Raw genomic sequence first — 26,294 nt, forward strand, 5'->3', positions numbered from 1 at the left:
TGTGTATTAGGGTTTTGAAGATAAAAAAATTTGAAGATTTTGTGTGAATTCCTTATTTTTTTCTTCAGATCTGAAATAAGAGAACTTACTAAAAGCTTTGCAGAAACTGAGAAGCAGCTTCAGCAAAGAACACCTCTGTGTTTTAGGGTTTATTGACTAAGCTTTTTTGGATTTATTTGAATGATAGCTAAAAGAAATTTTTAGTTCTTATGTTAAAATCTGCAAAAGGCAGATCTAAAATGCCATCCTGCATGAATGTAACTGAGTGGTTTTATAAAGATGCTACTGAGTTAAGAGACTGGGCACATAGTTTGTGTCTCTTCTGGATTTACAGGATTTCCTTGCAGTGAATGTTGTCATTAAGAAACACTCTGAGACTTGAGTCTCTATTCTCATCTTCACTGAAGTTGGTAGTTACACTTCTGTCCATTTCTCTACCCTGCAGGGCATTGATCACACTTTTTAATGACATTTAGTGAATGTTATTAGGCCCCTTTTTTTGTTTCTTCATGTTGGCTTTGGGAAAACGTTGAAATTTAAACCTGTTCCTAATACTTCTTTTGCCAACGTTTGTTCCTAGCCAGAGAACATGTGTGTATAATGCTTATTAGTGGTTCTACCCTCCATCTTAATGTCAGATTTTTTCATATGAGGAGATCCTTAGGAAAAAAAAAAAAAGGAATCTTTTATGCTGAAAACTATCAAATGTTACAGAGCTCCCAGTGTGTGTGTGCTGCCACTTTGCACAGACACATAGTCTGCTTCTGGGAGAGGGTAGATAATCTTTCTCAGTCTAATGAGAAGTTACTAGTAAAGGTTATTACTTCTGACAGCTTTGAAAATGTGAACCAGGACCACCCAGTCTGCTCAGTTTGGAATAAGGGATCTCGGAGTTGTAGCTGTTGTAAACAGTTTGCCTTCAAAATATGGTCCCTTAGCAACTTCCAGTGGTATCTCTCACAGCTTTTGGAAAGGCTTCTGTAATAACATGTCACATGGATAGAGGAGTTCATTTATCCCACACCATAATCCTGTAATATGGTTGTCCTGGGCTTCCTCATAGCAACCTTATTGAAATTCCATTATATCTGGTCTGGCTTTATTTCCTAGGATAGTAATATAAAGAGGTGATGACAGAAAGTAATGGATAAGGTTGGCTTTTTTAATGGGTGCTGCATCTTGGCTGTTTTTCCTTTCTGAGAGGAAGTGATACAAAGCAAAGAAGAAGTTACATTAATGAACACAACATATTTCTTGATGTTAATAGGATTTTCTGGTGAAACCATTGAAGGCAATTGGCTGTGCTCCTGCATTACTGCTTCCCAAGTCAGTGCAGTTAAAAGAGAAAACTCAGTTACTCCTTGGAGTTCAGGAACTCCTGTCTTTCTGGTTGAGTCTCCTGTTATGCATTAAGTCATTTTTGCTGCTTCTTGGTCCCTCCCAAGCTTGTGATGTAACTGCTTCTCTCTTTAACTGGTAGAAACTCCTTCAACTGCATCATGTTCCCCGAGGCTGTTCTCCAAGGACAATGCCATGGAGCTCTTAACAACAAAGGAAAAAAAGCAAGCTTGCTCCTTGCCAAAAATGAGACCCAGATGTTTGGAGTGTGAAATAAAATAAATGACCAAATTGGGGAGTGAACCCAAAGTTACTTGGATAATTTCTGCATATTAAAGGCTGAAGTAGCAGGACTGTTCCTTTAAAGCTACTCATTTAAGAAATTTAAATGCATTGTAATTTTGATTTTCTGTTGGAGAATGAGTTATGTAGTAGGTAGCCATGTGAATATAAATTTTAAGTCAAACTTTGAAGTTGTTGAACTTGTGTGGAAAGGAACTGAGTGCTACCTATTTCATGACAATTATGAGTGACTTTGGTTTGGTAGTAAAGCTGTTGATGCTCAGTAGAAAAGCAGGCACAGGATTCAGAGGCTGATGGGTCTCACATTCATGGGGTTAAAACCAGGTAATTGCTGTACTCAGAGACAATAAAGCTGACAGTTTATGTCAGAGTCTGTGTATGAACTTAAATTTCTGGGTGGAATGTGTTCAGTAATATGCAAGTGTAGTATTAGTTAATATAATACTGCAAGACATTTGAAATGAAAAGCAAAGTTGTGTATAGGGGCCTTTTGCTGTGAGATTGTCTGGCAGGAGTCTGGTACTTTGCTTTTCCCTCATAGCCGTGGAAATTTGGTGATTTCTACTCGTGCCTTCAATATTTGCAGTTTGCCTGAAGTAACTGATATTGTGGCATTCAGAACTTTCAAATGAAGTCAGTGGCTTAAGGAGAAATTAAGTTGCTTTGGGAAATTGCACAGTTTGCCAAGTTTGAATAAACAATACTTGCATTGCTTTTACATTGATTTTGTATTTTCCCTGGGAAGGAGGTGAGTGCCCCTTGGGAATGTTGAAGAAGGAAATTTCTCATGGCGTTGGTGAGTATCCACTCACTGTAACCTTGGAGAAAAGGGGGTTTGGGTTTTCTTTGATTTGTTTCTTACTCAAAGTAAAACCCTTCTGCAGCTGTGAGAACAAAGTATGAAGCTGAAGGTGCTCTGTCTCAAAATACTGGATACAACTGTGTTTGGTGTGATCTGGTAATGCTGCTTCTCAGACCCACTCTGAGGTGTATTTGTACACCCTGTGTGCAGATGAATGAGAGAAGTCAAGAAGGATTGTTATTGCATTAAAGCTTTTTGAAATTTCCATATTAATTGTATGAGGAACGCACAGGTCTCGGAGATTTTAAATGTTCTTTTACCTGTTCGTTTGAATTCTGAAATTCTTCTGAATTTCCTGAAGTCTTCCAGTGGTGCTAAAAGCCTTGAGAAGGAAGGGATATAAGGAAGGGATATCCTGCAGGGGAGGGGTGTCACACTACCTGCTTCTTCAAGTGTATTCTCCTTTATAATTTGCAGTAGCAAAGAATCTGGTTTAGGATGTTCTTGAAAAAAAGATTAAAATGGTTGTGAGCTGAGCAGTGTTCTAGTACTGGTTGTGCTTCCTTGTGCATCTTGTTCTTTTCCATCTGTGCTAATCATGCCTATGATATGCTGATCATGCCTGTGATACAGGTTAGATTTAGTTTCTGTTTGCTCTTATTGTGAGTGGAGCTCCATGAGGCAGCAGCACCTGAACTGGATGTGACCCTTCCAAGTGTGTGAACATGAGGGATGCAGCTCAAGCCAGTACCCACAGAAAGTTTCTCCTCCAGGGAGACGTGACCTTGAAAACAAATTGAAAATTTCCCTGTTGATATTGAGGGGTTTTGACTCAACCAGAAGACAAGAAAAGGAATAAAGCAAAAATGCAATAAATATTAAAATAACCTTTGTGAAATGAAGGGTTTTTCCCTCCATTTGTTTCATGGAATGATCCTGATTAAGATCTTCAGTTTACTTCTAGGCTGGTGGTGTTGTTTCTTTCCAGCCTTTGGTGGTTGTTTCCTACTCTGTGTTTTAATAGTCAGGGGAATCTTAATAGTTAAGTTTCTCTCCTGTCCCAGCTTCAGACAGAGGAAGGAATATGATTAGCCTGGTTGGAGCCAGGAAGGTAGGAATTTCACAGTTAATAACTTCTCCATTGTTTTTTTAAAGGCCCTTGATATTCTGTGATTGACACAGAGGCTGTTTCCCTCCATCCCTTTGCCTTCAGGACATAAACCCCCCCAGTTGGGCAGTAGGCTGAGGGAGGAAGGGGAAAACTGGCCCTTTTTATATATATAAGCCAAATCTTTTTGGGAGGTGAGAGGGGGTGTTTGTCCTGTGTTGAAACAGAGGGTTTGATGCTAAATGTGGCTACTCTAAAGAAAACAATAATAAACCAGGGGACAGTGTTACATGGATGGGACTTTTAAAGGTCACAGATTCTGTAAATCTGTATTTTAAGCCATTTGAATAATAAAGCAGGAAAATGCAGTTTGTGATACGATAAAGCTGTGAAGTACAGAAATTTATGTATTAATTTTATATGAAAATAGAAGTCAGCATCCAAAATAACTGGGAGAAAAAGGGCTTGCTTAGAGGCATGGAAGGGCATAGGAGTTGGGACAGAGGGACCCTGACTGAAGTAAAATAAAGAGAAAGTCCATATTTATAGACGTGTAGGCACAGATACATGGATATGCATATGCATATATATGTCTGTATACACATCTGCACATATTCCTATCTCTTGGCTGCAGCTGGAATTATGAATTTTTTGTGGTGGGCAAAGATATCATGCATATATATATGATGTTATGAATATTATTATATATGACATCACGTATTTTATAGAAGTGCTCCTCCAATACACCAGAATTTCATACGCTGGCATTTAAATGCTGCATTCTTCTAAGGTGATTAGAAGAGTGAAACCACTGCCATGCCTGGTTCTATGTGAGGGATTTTGAGAGGATGAAACTGTCTTGTATCCAAATTTAAATAAACTCTAGATAAGTTTATACCCTAGACTGAATTTTCCACTTTTCTAAGCAATCTTGGTTTTAAAAGTGTGCCAGTAATTTGTAATAATTTCAGAAGAAGCAGTTTTTCACTTCTGCAGTGAATTCCTGCATACAGAGGTATGGGCTTTTAGCTTTTAACATTTACAGCTCCCTAAACACCTTCCAGCAGAACCCCAGGTGAATGAATATGAGCCTGTCCCAGTGTATTGGTTTCATGGCTGCCTTGGAGGTGACATATGGACTTCTGGAATCCCATTGCTTACACACCAAGAACTATTGTGTGCAGTTGGTGCCTGATCAACTTTTTTGGGTCACTTATGGGGACCTGAGGAGCAGAGTAACAAACCAGAACATGGCAAGTTGTATTTCCCTTGCACAGGAGTGGTTAAAGCAGCCTGGAAGGTGGAGGGAGCTGCAGTGTGTGGAGGTTGTTGACTGTGCAGCCAGCATGTGTCTAATCAGACTTAATAAATCTCAGTGCAGGTATTGCCAGAGCTGATATGACTCCTGGAGAGCCTCTCTGCACAGTTCTGCAGCTTCCAGGAGGCTTTATTAGTCTGGACTCCATGCTGTGCACATCCAGAGCTGCTTCTGATCCAGCACTGGAGCTGATCTGTCCTGTGGCACGGGGGCGATTACGGATCATCCTGCCCAGCGCTCCGGGATTCCCGGAATACTTTGCAGGTCTTATGAGCTGTAAAACATCCAGTGCAAAATACATGGGAGAGACTCAGCAGCTGCCTTCTCATCCAGCAGTCACAGGTCAAAGAATCTGGAGCAGATCCTGCCTGGCTCTGTGCCCCAGATTCCATCCTGGCCCTGGCTGTACCTGGGGTGGTGCTGGGTGTGCACACACACACTCGTGCTGGTTGCAGGCTGGATGTGTTACCAGTGTGAGGGAAGAGGCCACTTCCAAGTTTTTATGTTGCAGTGTGCTGAGTCCCAGGTGGCATTCCCAGTTTGAACAGTCCCAACGATTTAGCGTGACAAAATTTGTCTGATTTTGCTCACGAGAAAATGTAAATGATCATTTTTTAATTCTAGTCCACTGTTCAGATTCACAAAGACATGTCCTTCCTTCATGTTGTAAAGGTACAGCTAAATGTCCTTACAGCTACAGTTGTAAAAGTGACTCTGATTTAAATTCAATTTCCAGGTATCACATATTGTTATTTCTATTTCAAGTCACTAATTTAAAATCAGGAATATCTATACTTGTTGATAAAGTGCAGTCCCAAGAACAATGCCCACAAAATCATTTTACAGGATTTTAGCTCATTTGGTGTATGAACGTTTTGCAGACCATTTTTGTTTCACTGTTGTAATAGAAGGCTTCACCATTTCCAAGGTGCTTGTTATGAAATGAGAAATACTGCTGTGATTAAAATTGAACACCTGACAGGATTAAGATTTAGGCAATAATGTGATGGTGAAAAGCTCTTGTTAGCAGGTATTGTTAGGCTCGTGTTAGGAGCTATCCCACTGCATTTCATCTGTGTTTGGCACTTCTTTGTCAAACTGGAGGAAACTGCTTATAAATGACCATTCAGAGCATTTGGTCTTTTCATTAAATAATCTTTGTCTATGTCTCTTTTTTTGGAATTTAAAAACATCCTGTCTGGTACTTTGATACTTCAGTATTGAGGACTTTCTTAATGGCCTTTTTCTCAAGCCCAGGAAGAGAAATAAGAGGTGTAACTGGGATTTTTTTTTTTTCCCTAGGCTATTGGTAGCTTTCTGGCACATAATAAATATAAGCATGTTAGATGTATCCTGTGGCAAGTATGTCTAAGTTTCTAAGAGGTGATCTAGTCTTATATTTTGGTTATTTACAACTGTAATACAGTAGGTGATGTGCAAAAGAAACAAACCCCTGTTCATTCTCTGAGTTCCCCTAAGAATCCAACTATGAATTAAATGGCTTTTGGCAGAAATTTCAACTTGAAATGAATCTTAGGAAGTGGTGGAAGGTCTTCTGGAGAGTGCCATAGCTTAAACCAGGACATCAGTAGCCATGGACTCTTCAGATGTTTCTTGTTACCTTAATTTGCTTTGTTATAACATAGTCACACAGCTTTGCCTTAGAGCTTCAAACTCTGGTTTGGGGCAGAAATGTTGTGTACCCACAGTGTGTGGAGGATGTACCATGTGCAGGGGCACTAACCAGGACTGCTGGGTTATTTTGAAAATCAAGTTTATGTGAGTTAAAGCAAAGCAAGGATGTCCTCAACTTATTGACTTTGACACACAGGTTCAGTTTGCTGACTGCTGCAGTGTGAAAAGACCTTCATTTATAACAATATAATGTGAAAAATATTTAATAAGTTTAGACCCATATGAAAATTTTAGTGCTAGTGAAGAGCAGGTCCCAATGTGAGCTTTGCAAAAGTGTCCTTGTGTGGACTTTACTTCATGTAAGGTTTGAAAGAAAATCAATACTGATGACTGGATGAAATCTTAGAATACTTAGGACAATTTAGAAGGGCAGCTGAGAATTTGTTCCATCACAGGTAGGTTAGTGTTGGGCCATATAAATAATAGAAAATAATTTCAATGTTTAATATTCTGGATTGATATGATTGTAAGTTAGGGAAAAAGAATTTGATGTTAGGGTGGTTTTTTTCCTGTAAGTTATTCATGTCACTGCAAGTTGTAAATGTTTGACTTCTCAGGTTGCAAACTTTCTAACCTTGAGAATACAATTTTTTGTTAGTATGGATATTGTCTGCTTGTTGGTGCGAAACCTGTTCTAGAAACTTAATCTGATTTTCATTAGTTTCTTAGGCTTAAAACAACAAGGACAAACTCAGCAGAGAAAAGAATATTCTTAAAACATATTCCTTGGATCTGAGATAAGTCAGATGACTTTTGGGTTGGCAGTGGGTAATTGTGTGTACATTGTGAGATCTGAAATGACAGTCAGCCACAGGAATAAATATTGGACAATGTGTGGAACAGATTCATTTCACTGATAGTAGCTTTCATTCTGATTGATAAGTAAGTTGAATGTGTTGAGTGTTTCTCAATAACTGGTGGTAGTCTTGGTGAATGAGGATGGAGCTTAGTGCTAAGCCCTACATTATCATAAGTATTTTTCTTCCTGATGTTTCATCCTGTTACTCTAGAAGATAAACATGCTTAGCTGAAGTAATGAGTTTGATGAGGGTTAAGTAGCACATTACCATCGAACTTGAATTAAATAAGATGAAGATTAAGTTTATTTAGGTATAAAATTGTGAAATGCCACATGGATGTAAGCAAATCCAGTTTTACATCTTCCCATTTCCTTTCCCAAATGCAAACTAGTGCTTAGTATCTCTCATGTTCTTGTTTAGTGTTTTATTTGCTGTTTTCTTCATTTATCTCCGCAGTGAAATTGGGGAGTTGGTAAAAGCACTAGGAAATAACCCATATTTGTCTCTGCTGAAGGCAGCATGTGGTATGTGTGATGCACAGGCTCTGGGAGCAGGATTGCAGGAGCAGCCTTTGATCTGTTCTAGGTGTCAGAAAGAGAAGTTAATACTCCTCTTTCCTCCCATCACCCCTTTAACTTGCAAGACACATTCATATGGTAGCCACGTGAAATCTCTGCCATACGAAACCCCACAACATTGGTTTGATCTCTGAGGAAGGGCTTTCAGTTCCAAAAATTCTTGAATTCTGATAGTGAGATTGCTCAGTGTGCAGGAAAACTGGAAACCAGATATTGGGTGTGAAGTAGCAGTAGGTTTATAAGAGTTCCAGGTGTCTTTTGGAGATCAAAACTTCAGCAAAAAACCAGATCTGCTATCCAAGTTAACTTGTCAGGTAGATTGGGAACAAAGGGGGCATAAAGACAGGCTCATAAATGAACTTACAGGACGCAGCTTCCTGTTTAGAACAGGGAGTTGGGTGTGATTAGTTCAGGTCAACTTCATTAGGATAAAGCCAGAGACTGTTTTTATTGTCAAACAGCAGAAAAAGGATTGAAGAAAAAGATTGTGTCTTACAAGTAGAACTGCTTTTGGATTTCACGGGGCTGTCACGCCTTTCAAGGAGAGGAGGCTCGTGCTTTTTATAGCTACTAGGCTGGAATAGCTTGTAACAGTTGTTTTCTGAAAACTGGCAAGTTGTCATCAGTGTTAAACTTTGAGTAAAAGGGACTGATGTATAAACATTAATCTGTTCTCTAAAATGTTCCTGGAAGAATCTTCCAGATTAATATTCTATTTCAAGTCACCGTGTAGTGGTCTGGTTACCCATATGTTCTTGTGTTCTACAAGAGGGCTCCTGTTTGCAAAGTGAAGTTTCAAGGAAGTTCTTCAAAAAAAAAGAATAATAATTGTTTATGCTGTAGAAATAACAGCCAAGCTGGGAATAATCTTGCTTGGTTAAGGTGCTGTTTTTCTGTGCCTGTATTTTTAGAAGGAGAGAGAGAAAATCCAGATACCTGCTGGTAGCTGTTCCTAGAGCAGTGTGAGCTGAGTGTGTGATTCACGGGCATCCAGAGGGAAACTGAAAAAATATATTTGTGTACTTATCCATATGAAAACATTCAGACTTTGTGGTGACTGTTCCTTGACTCTGTAACTCAGAGATGTAGGCAGGTGATCTGCAGGTGGCACAGTCACTTTGGCTCCTGTGTGAATGACATGCACAATGCATCCTGTGCAGAGTTCACGGCATGTACAATGTGAGCTTCATGTTTAATTAATAAACTTCTTAAACTGGAAGATAATCTAATGGTTTTTTTTTTATTCTAATTGTTACTGTTTAGGCGTTTGAACAAGAATAAATTGCAAGTCCTTCCAGAGCTGCTTTTTCAGAACACGCAGAAGTTAACTAGACTGTAAGTATAATCTGATTTATTTTTCTATTGTGTGTCCCTTGCTTTACAGATTTCCACGGTTGTGTTTTGACCGTGGTGAGAGGTTTAATTTCTCTGATATTAAACTGCTAGTTGGTAAGGGTTTCTTAAGGGATGTGTTTGCATGTGTGTAGTGGTAATTGGATAGAACACAAATATCAGAGGGAAGAGAAACCACAAAATTTTTCTGTTTCTTGTATATTCACCATGATGACATGAAGGTGACTTATTTTCAACTCTCTATGTAGGTTTATAGAAACCATGAAATGTGGCAGCTTCTCATATCCAGTACAGTCAAGATGTCCACAAAGAGAGACTGCATATTCTTGTTTAAAAATAATGCACAGTTAGATTTATTTTTTTCTTTTAGCTTAAAAAAATATCTTTTTTTTTTTTAATTAAGTCAAGGCATTGTCAGGTAGACCAGCCAAGTTCTGGCTGTTGTCTTGTCAGTCAGGAAGATGAGGAAGTATGGAGAGGTAAAGAACTTTTTTTTTCCTTGAAATATAAAAACTGTGCTATAAGATGATTAGATGGTATCATGTCAACAGCAGAGAAGTCTAACATGAGCCTGGAATTATTTCTTTTTGGTGGGAGGAGGGAGAGGTGGTGTCAGCACAATGGCTGGATGAGTTTTTAAGTATATTCTTAAAAAGTGTATGAAAATAAAATGGATGATGAGGTGCCTGCACCTGCATTTACTTATCAAGAAAAGAATCATCTGCCTTTCTAAAGGAGTTGTCAAAAGCTGCTTGAAACTGGTTTTTGGATCCTGACAAAGTTAAACTCGTGATCCACACTGGCTTTTTGAAAGATGTTCTAGATGATAAAACTGTTCTTTTAATGCTTGGGTTTGTTTATGGAAGGTCAGATACTGAGATTTGTGATTTGGTCAGTGAAATTGTGAAGTTACTACTTGTTGGTTGAAAAGTTGCTCCGTTCATGTGGAGTTTTCATAAGTGTTTAAATACCTCCATCTGCAACCAAACCAACCATTTGGGCAGTGCAGTAAATTTTTCTTCCTGTGGACATACAAACCACGTGGTGATAGTGCAGATTAATTTTGGAGCCATGACTGTTTAAAGAGGCAAGTTTGGAGAGCGTTGTGCAGCGAGTGATATCGATAGTTTGGAGAATTTCTGTAATGAACTTTTGGTCTTGTCCAAACTTGCTCATGAAAAGCTGCACAAGTAATTCAAAGACATTGTTCTGCAGATTAAAAAAAGGTATAAAAGCATCAATAATTATAAGCTATAGCTGTCTTTTAGTGTTAAAATCATTGCAAAATCTTTGTTAGACTTGTTTTGCAAGCTTTGTCGTGACTATTGAATGCCCTAGAATATATTTGCTCGGGCTGAACAATTGTGTTGTATTTCCTAAAGTTCTTTGCCTGGTTTTGAAATGTTGTATCTTGGAACTCCCCTTGAGTGTAACATTGAGCTGGTACTTGCAGATATCTTCATCTGGTCTCTGGAAGGTGCCAGTTGTATTTATTTCTTGGAAGAGCTGGTTCATGTGGGTTGGTTGTCTGTGGAAATGGTGATGCTTGTGAGATAAAAAACTTTTTGAGAGTTTACCTGTATCACTACACATTGCAGTTTAACGTGTTGAAAATCCCTTTGAGTGGCTGTCATGAGGCTGAAAGAACTTTCTGGTAGTTTGTGGTTTGGTGGAAGGTGGGGTGTGTTGATAACTTGTGCCTCGCACAAAGAAACAAACAGAAAATAGCAGAGGTTTTGCAATACCAGAGAGTGTATTTTTTAGAAGATCATACAATCATGATACATGATAGTCCTTAACAGCAAGGAAAATCGTTTTGCTTTTAGAATATGAAGATTGTAATAAAATTACACAGACCAGAATGATTAATCTGAATGCTGTGTTCTGTAATGCCTCCCAACGGATGCTGTCGGAACATTTGTCTTTATTCACTGACATTCACTCAAAGTCTTGCTTACTGTTTAATAGTGCATTAGATAGATCACTTTAACACTGTTTGTCAGAAGAAACTTGCTTTTTCTTTTGAAGATACAAGTGTTATATAAATACAGTGTGCATTTTAAGTAAATAAATCTTAGCTAAGTGAACTTGCAGAGTCCCAAGTGTGGTTTGGTTTTATGTTTTGCAGTCATGGGATGAGAATGAGAATTTTTTTCCTACTATAACTTGTAAAAATACACACACATACACATATATATGGTTGCTTTCTCTTATTTTGTGTTACTGTCGTGGTCCTACTGCTGGAGAGTCAGAGTTGTTCTTTCTGTTATGAAGTGTCTGAAATTCAGCAGTGCCACTCTGTTCACAAATGGGTAAAATGCTCCAGTGAAGAGGTTTGGTGCTTACATTCCTCTCCCAGCTGCTCTGCCCCAGCCTTTCAAGAAGAAAGCATAGCTGAGAAAGTGATGAAAGGGAATAAAAGTAGTGAAACCAAGACAGACTGATGCAGAGGTGATGGAGTTTTTGTGGGATTTATGAGGAGTGAATGAAAATGAACATTAAAAAGTGTAGATAATACTGATCTTAATTTTAATTGTCCATGCTAAAGCTGTATTATTTCTGCTGATGTATTTTCAAACTCTTGATTATGGGTTATTATTAGTCCATTATTTTATTCTCAATAATTATAATCCTCATTAAGTAGAAAGTCTAAAATTGAGTATTTTAATTGTGTAAGCTTGCTGCACCTCAAATGATGCAAAATTTTAGGAACTAAATATTACTGTGCAGTGTGTCCAAACTGTAAATTTTGGATAGTCTTGTCTACATGGACATGTAGGAAATACAGATGAATTCTGTGATTCTTACAGCTGCTCTCTTCAGCAGGATTACAGTGAATGTAACACCCTATAGGTTTTTTAATGAAATACAAGCTTGACTTTGATTTTATTTTTTGAATGCAAAACTAAACAGAAAGATGACATTTTAACTTTGGTAACTTGATAAGAGTGTAAAAGTTGAGCATATTTATTAGCATGAATAGAAATTGGTGGAGATGGAGTGACCGACCTGCTTAAACATGCAGGAATTTTGTGTGCTGGAGGGTTTCAAGGAAGACCTGTTAATGTTTCAGGAGTAGTTAAGGGTTGCAAAACTAACTGAAGACTTTTCTCAGTGTTCTGTCAGCTGGGCTGAAATCTCCCTTGGGGTTTTTTGGAGGAACCAACTTTATTTATGTCGTTCAGTAGCAGCAGAACCTCTTCAGCCTTGTTGCTGCTGGAAATCGCAGCGTAGGACGTTGTTTCTTGTCAATGATGTGCTTGAAAAAGCTGGAGAACAAACCTGTTTGGTTCTTGTGCTGTTTCATACACACAGAGTTTGGAAGAGCAGTGCTGGTGTCCCTGATGGTTTCCTTGTGTGCCACCACAGCATCCTTGGCTCAGGGCATGGGGCGTTTCCACTGAAATGCAGCCTTTCTGGTAACTAATGAATTTGAATTTAGAATTCTGCTCAGACTATAACTGCTCCCTCAACCTTCACCTCCAGGTACCTTTGCCTTTTTTCTCCAAGCCTCTCCCAAAATGCTGAGCTTCAGGATATCCTTGTATCTTTTACAGTGCTGGACAGACTCCGTTGTCACATCTGGTCGTTATTAGAAGCAGGAATATATATAGTGAAATAAACCTTAAGTGGAATGTGAAATGTCCCACAAAATGAGTTTCTCATAAGGTTTTTGAGCCTTTTCTTCTAGAAAGATTTGGCTTGGAGACTCATGGATTTTGTTTGCTTTGGTTTAGATAAGAGTTTTAAGTTTAAGTTGGATGAACCCTTGATTGGGTTCTCTGGTGGAAATGTTTCTCATTGTTCTGTTGCCTTGACTGCCTGGGTTTTAAAGCTTCTTAACTGCTTTATCTGGGATAATTATCTAATAATTCAAACTGCAGGCACTTTTAATGAGAAAACTGAATCAAGGAAAAGGCATTTTTAATAAATTGAGTATTAGAAACAAGAAAGATATTTTTTAATAGTTTCAGATATTTACTGATATCTAGCCATAAAGTAAAAGGTATTATTAATACAAGTGATGAGAACATATAGTAAAAGGAAACATGTAATTTAACAGCTATAAACCCAGGTTTTGATTCCAAGGTAATTACTTTCTAATATCCAAAACAACCAATGAAATTTATTAGCCAAGTTTGTAAACAAAGCTTTGTGAGTGCTGGAATCCTGTGTATCCTTTGTGTGCACAGCTGGTGTATAAAATGATTGTAATGCATCTGCTTTTCACTAAAAAGCAAGGATGCTAGTGGTGGTGAGATATACTAATTTATCTTAAAAAACAAAACAAAAGGGGAAAACAGGCCCATTCCCCCACAAACACCCCATCAAGTAGGAATATATTGATTTCTCTGTTGAAGCCTCTCTACTTTAACCAGCTGCTAAGTAGCCAAGGTAAAGCTCCTTTGTGTGGGTGGAAAAAAACTCTTAGAAGTGCTCTAAACTCAAGTCTTGTAGTGATGCCTCCAAGAATTTATAGCCAAGGACCATTTGGTGGGTCTATTCACTTTTAATGAGCTGTCTTAGTTGTCACTTGACTAAATAAACCAGGCTCTGGAGACTTAGATACTGAGATTTGATACCAGAAGTATCAGGTTCGTGGAAGCATCCATTAGGCTCTGAAATTGTTTACTTTTTAGGGTAGTATCAGAATTCAGATTTCATATCAAGGCTGGACCTTGTAGTGTGGGAGCAGAGCCCTGTGATCCTGAATTCTGAGACAAAACAGGTTCGTGGCTGTGTGTCCATAATACCTTTCAAATCTCATGGTGCTTAAACTTTCTAGTTATGGTGTCCCAATGTTTTATCATGTTCATCTCTAATTATTACCAAAGTAGGAAGATGAACAAAATGGAGATGTAGATCCAATAAAATGGGATGGCCTCTTAGTGTCAGGTACAGCCACTGTGTAATAAGTTGCTTGTTGTTAACACAATGTCAATATTTGTAGCACTGTGAGATTTGTCAAAGCTGGATCAGTGGGATGCCTGTTTCTTGCACAGTGGAATGTTTTGAAAGTTATTGATGGATGGCTAAAACAGTGAGTCAGTACTTGTAGCATTCCATATGAATTCTCTGAGTAGCCTTAAAAAGAGGCAATATTTAATTTTAGCGGAATCACAGAAGGCTGAGGTTGTGTGCTGGGTTGACCCTGGCTGGGTGCTGGTGCCCACCAAAGCTGCTCTAGCACTGCCCTCCTCAGCTGCAAAGGGCTGAGAGTCTAGGGAATGGCTTGTGGGGAGAGATAAGGGCAGGAGAGGTCATTCACCAGTCACCATCATGGGCAAAACTGACCTAACTTCAGGGATGTTCACTTTATTACCGGTCCAATCAGAGCAGGGTAATGAGAAATGAAACCAAATCTTAAAACACCTTCCCCTACCCCTTTCTTCTTCCTGGGCTTAACTTTCTGAATTCTCTCCCTGCTCCTCCCCAGCAGTGCAGGGGCACAGGGAATGGGGGTTACAGTCACTGCTGCTCCTTTCTCCTCTGGGGAAGGACTCCTCCCACTCTTCCCCTGCTCCAGCCTGGGCTCCTCTCCCTACGGGGCTGCAAGTCCTGCCAGGACCCTGCTCCTGCTTCCCACAGGATCACAGCTTCCTTTGGGCATCCATCTGCTCCACCCTGGAGCTCCCTGGGCTGCAGGAGGACAGCCTGTCTCACCTGGGCTGCATCTTCCAGTCTCTTAATTGGAAATTTGTGTTTCCCAGGGAGGTGTCAGTGGCTATCAGTGACTGTTTTGCTTGTTCAAGTGCTACTCAAACATTTAATTGAATCACTGAACCAAACTGGAAAGTGAAACTTGTCACTTTTCCTTTAAATTAATGATTGTCAGGAACTATCTGACATCAACCTCCTTATAGAACTGCTGGTTTTGGAAGGATGAGAGAGGATAGCATGGGGAACTTTGTGAACTTGCACTGATCCACTGTCATTTGTAATGAAATTTAAGTTGCCTTTTATCTGATTACATTTAATTTGCTTCTAAAATGTTTTCATCCTGAAATAAGAAAAATTATTCTTCCTGAAATAAGAAAAATCTCATCTGTGCTTTAGTGCCACAGCTGTCTGTGCATTGTGATGGATCATCTGAGTTTTCTGGTTTGGTGTGCAGCAAATGCTCATCATAGCTAATAAGGTGTGTGTGTTCTGTAAAACAGGCAAATAAGTAAATATAACTATGGTATCTGGAGGAGCACCAGGAAACACAGAATATGGAGGTTATTAATAATTTTTAAGGGGAGCTTAGAAACAAGAAAGCACATCTACACAAACATACGCAAAATATACCAGATGTTGCTGAAGAATTTGCAGGCCAAGTTTTATTATTTAATAATACCTTCACTGCTTAATTTTTCTTCTTGAGCTAGGTGTTAAAACCACATTAAAACTGCCTAGAAACAGTGGTTCATCCTGTCATTCCTACACTTTGGAGATGCTGGTGAGAAGTGTGTATTGCTGCGTGGATTTGCACACTTCAAAGCAATTTTAGTGATAAACTTATTAGACACTGGAAACCCAGGTGGTATGTTGAATTATTAGTCACGTTGGCTTTTAGTTTTATTTTAATGCATTACAGTTTTCCATCTCTTTTCTTGACTTGTCTGCTTCCTCATGTTACTGTTTGTGCAGTGCGTGTGTGTGGATTTGATTTTGTGTGAGTAGTTTCATTAGAAAGGAGTAGCTGGAACTGCTTAGTTACATCTTTACTTATGAGGCTGCCCTGGTTAAACATAAATATGCAGTTTTTCTTATCTCTGCTGTGTGATGTTGTTCCATTGTGCTGTGCTGCAGTCAGGGGTTGCTCTGGGTAAGTCGGTGTGTCCTGGCTGGAGTTTGAGGAGTGTGGTGTGTGTTGGATTTTACCAGTGTCTGCCTTCCTTTGATTGCACTTATACCAATGTCTGCTCTCCTTTGAGTGCCTTTATAAGATGTTTATTGTAGCCAGGGGGTTGTTGCACACGGGCATGGTTTGCCAAGGATTTGCTGCTGAAAGCCTTACTAGAAGCGTTGCTTGTAAACCCTCCTTCCCAACCTGCTCCTCAGCAGGCACAGAGTATCAAATCATGACTCCTGATCGAATTCAGCCTCTTGTATCCTGGGGATGTTATCGGGAGCTGTGTTTGGAAAAGCGACCAGATCATAAATTTTCTTAGTGTCCTCTTTATTTCTCTGTTTGTTCTCTCTCTAGAAAGAAAGCTCTCCCGGGTTGCTGCCTTAGAGCTCCATTATCGTTTCCCATTAAAGCAGGATCCTGACAATTCAGTTGTTACAGGAGTTTGAGTTACAGTGTTGCCATGACAGAAGAGCACGGGCTTGTAACAGGGTGTTTTTGTGGTTTTATCCACATCCAGTAATTGTAGTTTTACTGTGTATAGATCACAGCAGGTCTTTTTAGAAGACAGTAAATAATTACAGTAAGTGTTTGCTGGTCTCTGGGGTGCACTTCTGGCTTGAGAAAGATGTGCATTAGGTCAGAAGCTTGTGCTGCAGATAGCTGGATGACATTTACACCATTTATCAAGCTGAAGGCATTCTAGATGATCTTTTGGGCTCTGGTTGTAAATAATGTATGTAACCATTTTTTTTTTTTAAATGCAAATACCAGTTTTATTTGAAAAGTCTAAGGATTTTTTTTCTGTCCAAATTAGTGCAGAGGAACAATTTAAAAATATAATAAAAGATTTATTATTATTAATACTGTGAGAGTAGAAAACAAAAGAAAACATATTGAAAAGGCAGAAGGCTTCCTCCACAGTGCTGCTTTTCCCATGTGTAAAATTGGTTATTTGAAATGATAGTGTGCAGATGTCTTATTTCCCCTCTTAGGGGAAACAGGCACGATTGGGAAAGAAAGGGTGTTCTTTGCAAAAATTACTGCTGGGTTTCAGTGGCGTCTTTCTTCTAAGAAGGTTCCTGTTGCCAACTTCTGTGATCAGGTCATCTTATTACAAAGCTATTTAAGGGAGTTTGTGGCAAAGGATTATACATTTCCAGAAGAAATGCCACACATGCAGATTAAGCATAAGTCTGCCTTGGAAATAAGTTTTTTTTACTCTGTTGGCTGAGTAATTACTGCCTTGCATTTCTACTGCTTTTTCCTGTGCTGTTTGAAAGGTGACATTCTCTTTTCATTGATGTTTAGCTCAAGAAATCAGGAGGTTCCCAGTTTTGGGATTAATTTTCCACTTAATGATTTGGCAATTATTTGGTAGCTTTAACCATGTTGCTGGGTGTCCATTTCCTGATGGTTTTTAGAGCACTGTCAAACATATTCTAGTTTCAAATCACATGGCTTGGAGATAACATATTAAAAATTATTACACTGTTATTGAGTGTTCAACACAATCCTGAACTGGAAAAGGTTTAGTTTATTTTACTAACACCAATAGTAGCCTTTTAAACTTACTAAGTCCAGCCTAGGACTCTGCATCAACAGAGCTGTTGTAAATGGTTTCCGATGCTTCTTAAAATTTGTCTTACTCTTAGTATCAAACAAGGAGTATTGATAAAATCCAGCATGTACTTGCTTTATCCAATTAGACATTAATCCCTATTAGAGTTCATTCTTTTCTCCACAACGTTTGGGAGCATCCAGGAGATGCTTGGCAAAATTAGGCTTTTCTGAACTTCCCCAGCCTCTCGTGCCTCTTTGAGCTGCAGCAAAGCCAGCTGGATCGGGGCTGCCTGGGTAGTCATCACCTACAGAGCTGGGCAGGTTCTGAGGATGGCCCCGTGTGCTCTGCCAGCTCTGAAATGTGTCCTTTTTAACTGGCTTCAGCTTCTGCCTGCAGAGTGACAAGTTAAAATGGGGGGAAAAGCACAGTGACTCAGCCTCTGGTTCCGACGGCTCTCCCGTGACTGAGAGCTGTTAGAGAGTTCTCAAAATATTGTGGGTGGGCATTATTGGCTTGCCCTTTTCTTACATTGGCCTCCAGAACTTTGGGGCTTTGCTTCTCTGTTAGCACCAGTTCAAGTGCTGTAGCTCCCTGCAGTGCTGTGTTCTGGTTCCTCTGGGTTGCTTTGTGGCGAGGGCAAGGCTGGGGAGCCGCTGTTGCCCCTGGATTTGTCTGTGGCCCTCCTGGGCTGCTTTTATTAAGCTCGACAGAGGATTGAGTAGCTGTGTAGGTTGCAGTCGGAGATTAATTAGGTTATATCACAGGTATATTATTACTGTAGGGATTCTGACCTGATGGTTTATAGGCAGTTTCTTTTCCGGAAACTGGATAACCCTGTTAGTCTGACTGTGCAGCTCTGAGTTTGTCACAGTCAGATTTACTGCATTTGCTTTGTAATGTGGCTTTTTGGCCTTGCTGTTAGAGCCAGTCTGCAGATGTCAGCACATCTCGGGGTACCTGCACATAAAGTATTGCTATATGGATATTGCTTTTCTTGTTTAAAAACTTCCTTTTAGTCGGTTAATTCATAGGTGAATATTTTCTGCCTTTCCCTGAAAGGAGCTGAAAGGAGCTGTAAAGTGTTTTGCTGAGTGCTCAGCCAGTGGTCTGGAGCTGCTGTGGTCCTGTCCATGGTTAAGAGAAGCAGTGGGAAATCCACTTCTAAATTGTCATTACTGCAACTAGGAGAAAATGCAGAACAAATATAACCTTTTTTTTTTTTTTTTGATGTATAGGAGATGAGAATTGGAGCATTTGGCATTATTTTCACATTGAGGCCATTTCCTCACACAAACAGAACGTAGGAACAGATTGAACTGGTGACCTGAAGCACAGACATCTCATCTGCGTAACAGGAAAAATATCATAATGATAATGTAAATATTTCCATTGCTTTCCATAATAGACTGTCATCCTGAGGCCAAAGATGAGTTTACATTCATCGTCTTGTAAAAGTCCTTTCCAATACTTAAGAACGATGTTGGAGATAATGAGAATTTCTTTTAGTGTGTGTGTGTGTGGCTAGTACAAATAGGAGGCGTGATCATTGGTGTAGAGATACTAATGAGGGTTAAATTCTGAGTGCTGCACATGAAGTCTTGATTTTGATCAGCATCTTCAAAAACAAAAGGCCATTTCTGATCACCAGTTTTCTGGCATCCAGTTCTCCTGCTGACTGCTTCATGGCAGCAGAACTCGGCTTTACCTGCAGGGCTTTGTTTTACAGTCAGAGTGCCCCTTGAGTTAAGGGTTTGGTGGGTAAAATGATGCCAGGCCAAACACTTCCTTGCTTTAATTCTCATTTGGTTTCCTTCTTGATGTCTGTAATGTGTACAATGGGAAGCTTAAGTCAGGCTTTCTGGAGCTTTTCCATGTGTTTCACAGGGGTAATAGGGCAGGCCTGGTTAAAGTACTTCAGACACTTAGAGGTCACCCAAACCAGTGCTGCTGTTACTTTTAAATGCACTATGTTTGCTTTTGAAATACGGTCGTAAATGATCCAGGATTTCATTTTGATTCAAATCCCCTTTGGCTGAGAGAAGCTGTGGGATTGTAGCCTGAGGCAAGTGTGTGCCTGTCAGAAGGGTCAGTGTGGGGCTGAGCCAGGAGGGGTTGGATGTGGAGCCCGGTGCAGTTCCGTGTCCCAAGTGCAGCCTGCACTGGAAAACTTAGAGGAGCAGGAACTATCCATGAAACAAAATTAAAATAACTTGTGCAAGTCGTAAATGTTACGTGGCTACAAGAATAGATTGGCAGGGGTGGCTTGTTATCATCTTACTCTTATGACTAAGGCAAGGATGATGTACAAGGTGTGCCTTTGAGCTGCTTTGATTTCTTAGTGTAACACACTGAAAACAAAGGCTTATGGCACCTCGTGTTGTACAAAGGCCATGAGCTGATTTTTCATGTTTCCCTGGTATACTCTGGAACTTAGTTTAGTGAGATTATTCAAATGTACAGTAATTGCCACGGTTGAAGTTGGAGGTTTTCTACAATGGAAATGCAAATACTGTTGAGAAAATTGACTGAAGCATATTTGAAATTAAGTACATGCCTCTGTAAACTCCCTGGTGGGCTGTTACTAAAGACATATCTCTGAAAGGATTTCTTCAGGAAACAGCTGATACGAATTTACTTCATTCCTATTGATCTATGAGGGAATGGTAAATTTAATATTTTGAGTGCTTTACATGCAAGGTACAATATCGGTGCTTGGTGAATGTGAGGGGGGAAATGCTGACAAGACATCCAATATGAAATTATTATGGCTTCTGCAGTTAATTACTTTAGTTGAGGGAATCATCACACAGTCACAGGACTAGAACTCCTTGTTAGTTGTGATAATCATCACTGGGTCACTGTCCTTTCTGTCTAAAGAAGGTGCTGAGTGCTCTGGAACATTATCACACTCTGAGCCTTAAACTAAGTTTTCTACAACTAATGTATGCATAGAGTAACTGTCTCTTCAAAAGTATTGGGATGGGATTTTTCTTTTTTTCCCCTTGAGCTACTTACATTTGTACCATCTTATTCTCCTTTTTCCCAAAAATTGCTTGATTAACCCCATACCTTAGAGTCCCCTTTTGGGAGCAGAGCTGGTGGGGTCTTTATTATGCTAGGTCTTTATTATGCTAGGTCTTTTATTAGGACTTTTTCTGCAGGAGTGGAGGCCTTTGCAGTGTCTTGGTGTTATTTGCTCTGGGCAGCCTGCTGGTCTGTAGGAGGTATTTCACTTCAGCAGCTTCCCTTCCTTTGCTCTGGAGGCCTCACGTGTCTCCTGCTGCATGAAGTGCTTGTGTGGCTGCCAGTGGCTACACTTGGAACCCCAGTCCCAGGGTTGTGTGTTGCAGCCAGACTGGCTGCAATAAAACACCTAAACCCGTGTCCCTTCACTGGGTTTGCTGAGAGGACACAGGGGCACATCCCCACCTACAGGAATTAATCCTGTGAAGCTCCGTCACTCTTTTTTTTTGGATGTTTGTCGTGTGACTGGGAAATGCCTGGTTCAGGGAGCCCATTCCCACCTACGACAGAGTTAGGACAACATTGCTCAGGTAGCCTGCTTAGTTTTGACTTTCAAGGTCACATTTGTCAAGTATTTTGATCCAGTGTAATTTACATCCATCAGTAATTACAGGCTCCGGAGGGACCGCAGCAATAATGGTTATTTTTTTCCTGACACGACAGGAAACAAATTTCCCATAAGCCTGGGGAATGCAACATGCCACTTGCCCCAGTTGGTGGTGAGCTTCAAAGGAAAACAATGTTTCTTTTTGCTGGCCTCGGGTTTTGCACTATTTTATCTTCCAAACTGGTGTTTCGATTGCTGGAAGGGAATTATTTGTTACTCATTTTCCCTGCTTTTCAAAAACGAGGACCACCTCACTCTCTTGCAGCTGGAGCTTATTCCAGCTCCTCTTTAATGAGGTAAACCAGTTTCATTGTGTTTAAACAACACATGAACAAAGGGCTGATGGCTGGGTCGGCCTGTGGATAACTGTGGCTACAACAGGCCGTGTGTCGGGTGTCAGACTTGGCAAAACTCTGAGCTACGGCTGTTTCCCACTTTGCAGTTAAGGTTTGTAAATTGTGGATGTAAATAAATACAGTGTTGCAAAAAGCATAAATGATATACCTTAAAGAGTTGAGACTTATTTATTGCCAGTCTGGTTGTTTGGGGGTTTTTTTTGTATCTCTTAATTCACTTCATGGGGTTCTTTTTTTTTTTTTAAAATAACTCAATGAAAAGGGGAAAAGGACTTCCCTCTTCCTTTAGGGCACATTGAGCAGACCATAATGTATGGAAAAGTGAGGACTTACCACTCTAGCATGACTCTGGAGCCTAGTCCCAGAAAGGAGGAAGAATTTTGTTAAGCAGAGACTTCCTGTAGCATTTTTTGCGTGTGTTCACCAGTGTTTGAGTGTCAGGTTGGAAGGAAGAATGCCAGAGTGAGCTTCCTTTGGGCTTTCAGCCTGGCATCTCCCTTACTTATGGTGACCTGAAAGGAAAATACAGTTGAAAACTGTGTGGAAGCAATTTTAATCTCTGAAAATTTCAAATATTCCTAGTGAAACAAGCTTTAGCAGTTGCCAGGGAGTATTCAAATGCTAGAGGACTGTGTTGAATGGCCTGTGACAATACTTCTGTGTAACTTTAAACCGTGCTTATTGAATTTTACAGCAGTTAGTTACTTCACTGAGGGTTTTTTCCCAAGTAACTTTCCACAATTGAATTCATCTGTCCAGGTTGGGGGGATTAGTTGTAGAAACAGTCAGTGGCATGTCTTGCATCAGCAGTCACTGGGGTTGTTTAGGTTTTTTTTTCCCCACTAATGTGCCTGCTTCTTAAGGTTTTCATATTTAGTCTTATGTTGGCCAAGTCATTTGTTTCTTTCTCCTGTAGAAGGAGATTTTTCTAGTTTTCTTGCCAGAAATATAAGAAATGTATATACCATACAATATAAGAAGGAAATCAGCATATTAACCTCACTAGCATTTAACTGGCCATGTTTTGAGTGGGAATTTGAACCATATGACCTCAGAGGTCCCCTACAACCTGAAATATTCTGTGGTTAAATGTATTATTTACAGTATTTAATGCTAGGGTTTGGAAGCTTTTAGCTGGTGCAAGGTTTGGCAGATACTGTGGATGGGATACTAAGCTGTGGAGTTTGTCTTTTTTTTTCCCCCCCTCTTTCTATTCAGAATGGAAGATTAAATGGCAAAGACAGGGTTTTGTGGGTGCTGGGGGATCCTGTGCCTAAGAGCTACAAGACTGTGCTCCTCAGCATCTTGCAGGAGTGTGAGATGTTGGTTCTCAACTCCCCCAAAATTTGAAAGTCAGCAGGAGCCAGAACTGATGAACTGCTGCTGAGGAAAGTAAAGTTCAGCTGTTTCCTACCCTAAATTGTGCTGTTTGAATCCACTTGTAGTGTTGGCTTTGATACCCTTTTCAGAGGTAGGATGTGCCTTTGGTGTTCAGTGTTTTTACGTTTTATCTTCTTGCACCTTATTGTAGGAGAAACTTATTTGCTTTCTCCATTTCCTGAGTGTGTCCCGATTCTGCCCTGCTTAAAACCACCTTATAAACCCAGAATGACTGACCTGTGTCAGGGCTGTTACAGAACACGTGCACAAAGGTGCTGCCCAGATCCTCTTAGAAAATAACATGAAAAAAAGGAAAAGAAAAAAAGGCAGTAGAAGTACAAATGGCTCATGTTCTCAGGTTTTTCCTTCCTGAGATCGTTTTTAGAGTGGACTTGGCATGGATGGAGGCTGAAGGTATTCTGAGAGGGGCAGGAATTTCCAGTTTGGTGTTTTTTTTTTTTTTTTTTTTTTGAGGACCCATGTTTTCCTGCCTTCAGGAGGAAAATCCTGAGGTTCCCCAGAGGGCGTTGTTTGGGATGGGGTTGAGAGTTGGCTCCTGTTTCCATCCTGAGCTCAGCCTGGATCTCGAGGCTGTGTCAATAACTGAGTGTTGAGGGCTTTCAGAACACCCAGTCCTGAACCTGCCAAGGCTTTCAGTTCCTGCTCTGTGGCATTCTTCTGTTTACATCTCATGGTAAAATTTGGAAGGAGGGCAAATTGGTCCCAACCTCACATTATCTAAGAACATAGCTTTTGAATTTAAATGTTATTCACTTAGTTTCAGGTTGCAGCTACAGCAAAAGGATTGTTCTCTTTCTGATCTTAATCTGAGGATCTTGATCTAATTTTTGAATTTATTTCCAAATAGTCTCTAAGGTAATGTTGCTACAATGTCAGCAGTCTATTTAAATTACAGAAAAATCCCAACTATTAAATAAAATGGTTGAAAGGAAATGTTGTCATAAGATCCACTGGGCTATGCTGAATTTTAGGCACGTTTTAAGCTACTACAAAATTATGCCCATGTCTCAAGTGAGGTTGGTCTGTGAAGATTCAGACAGGCCCAAACAATATATAAAATGAGATGGTGAAGTGACAGAGCTGAGATGACCCTGTGGAGACAAGTATTGTTGTCAGTAATCTTCAATATTGTCTGTGCTTATTTAAAAATATAAAGTGTATTCCTTAGTGTTTTGGAGACAAACACGTGATTTCCTGTGTGTGTTTTGAAGCTTGTGGTAAAGCTCCAGCTAAGGAAAATATAACACTATTTCTTGTATGGTCCCTCTGATGCTGAAGGGAATGACTTCTTGGTAGTGCCTCCAGAAAGGCTTAACTTGAATTACTCAATTAAGTTATTGAATTACAAGCTTCTACTTTAATGTAGAAGTCAAAAGATTTTTTTTTTTCAAGTAGTGGGGTTTTTTTTTACCCCAAAAAATTCTTACAGAGTTTGTGTGGGAGCCACGTGTGTACAAAAATAATACAAAATATTCCAAAATCTTAACATTTGTGTTGTGCAGATTAATTAGTTCAGACTTCTGAGGTAGTCAGCCAAAGAAATGATTTATGCTGTGGAGACTGTTATGGGAAGTAATTGGTAATTGTGTGAAGGTGACAGGTACTTGAATTTTTTGAAGAAAAATTAAATATTTGAAATATTTTCGTATTTTCATTTTCTTTGTAATAAAAGACAAATTCAGTTTGTGAGTTGGTTAAAACCATTTAATATTTAGTGGCTCTTCATTTTATATATTCATAAACTGAAGTTATGTCACCTCATAGCCCTGTATCTTAAATAATTCCAGACAGCATAATTATCCTTAATTATTAAATTATTCTTTACTTGGTTAATTTGCAGATAATTTCGAGTCCTCATTTTACCAAGTAACTTCTCATGAATCCATCTTGCCCACTGGTTACCTTGTAGCAATGATGCTTATTGAAAATAGTACATTAAATCATTGATTACCATTTCATAGGGTTGTACATTTTATATTTCATAAGAGAATGTAGAAATTACATTTGAGCTGCAATGCTCTTATTCCTTTGATTGACCCCAAGGCACTTCAATATTTAAATGAAAGGATGGGCAATGAATTTTTTTTGCTTATTGTCAACTATCTCCACTTGCTATAACATAAGTTTAGAGACTTCTTATGGGAATTAGGCCTCTTTTTTTTGCAGGATTTTATGTAGGTATTAAAAAATTGATAGCTTTTATTTCACTTGTGTGCGAATGAGAAAGTTTTAGAGGACAAAGGAGTGATCCATATACTGAGGTCAGGAGCCAGAACAAGGGGCTGAGAGCCTGGAAGGGGATTTTGTGGCAGTTGTTTTATTTAGGATTGGAGTTGGGGTGTCTTCAGACTAAACGGTGGCCAGTGGGAGTGAGGTCAGGGCCCACAGGATTTTGGGAGTCAGGGGCTCCCTGGAGTGCCAATGTCATTATCCCTGGGCTGGGATAGAGCTGAGTCCTGTAGAAAGTCATGAAAGCACATCTTGCTTGACTGCCTGAAATCAGAACCAGCAGTGAGTGAGATCAGTGTGTGATACCTGGGGAGACACAGAGCCCTTCTGAACTTACACTGCTGAAAACCCACCCAGCCAAAACCCCTCAACTTGGACAATTTAAGACAACTTTTAATTTTTTTTTAATATTATTGTCTTTACACAGTGGAGTTCATGTTCTGAAAATACTGAGTTAGTCCAGAGGACAACTGGGGTTTAAATGTAGCTGTTGTGCAGAGGTGAATCTGTGTTTGTGGATGTGATCCCAAGTCATCATCTGAACTGGTTCAGGTGTCTGCAGAGTCCACCTGCTGTAAATCCACCCCTTGTTCTGCTCAGTATTTCAAACTGGGTTACATAATAACTCAGGGAAACAAAAATCCTGTATGGAAAAAAACTATTTATTCAATAACTACAAGTTGAGTGCTTGGACTGATTTTTTTTTGAATTTTTTTTTTTAAGTCATCTTGGAAAATATTAATTAGCAGGTAATAAGGCAAATAAATGCCAGATAAGGGCAAGGAATTCTGGAATGTGGTGAGCAAGTCTCGGTGTTCTGGTTGGAATTTTAAGTTGTTGAAGTAAGTACATTATTTAAATGGCCTGTGCTTTAAAGAATTGGATGGCATTTGGAATCGAGTAACTTTGTGAGGGTTAGTTTACTGTTAGATAGCCCTGGTGTTAAGAGTTGGTGATTTATTTCATTTTAGGTGGCCAAACAT

General features: G+C 39.6%; 1 protein-coding gene across 1 annotated transcript in view; it reads left to right on the forward strand.

Moving 5' to 3' along the window:
• SLIT3 (slit guidance ligand 3) overlaps positions 1-26,294 on the forward strand; it is a 481,232-nt gene that overhangs the window by 35,379 nt on the left and 419,559 nt on the right. The window contains 1 exon segment of the mRNA XM_032702926.1: positions 9,206-9,277. Within this exon segment, the coding sequence (XP_032558817.1) occupies positions 9,206-9,277 (72 nt within the window).

The sequence above is a fragment of the Chiroxiphia lanceolata genome, chromosome 15 (genome assembly GCF_009829145.1).
Source record: "Chiroxiphia lanceolata isolate bChiLan1 chromosome 15, bChiLan1.pri, whole genome shotgun sequence".
Classification (NCBI taxonomy): domain Eukaryota; kingdom Metazoa; phylum Chordata; class Aves; order Passeriformes; family Pipridae; genus Chiroxiphia; species Chiroxiphia lanceolata.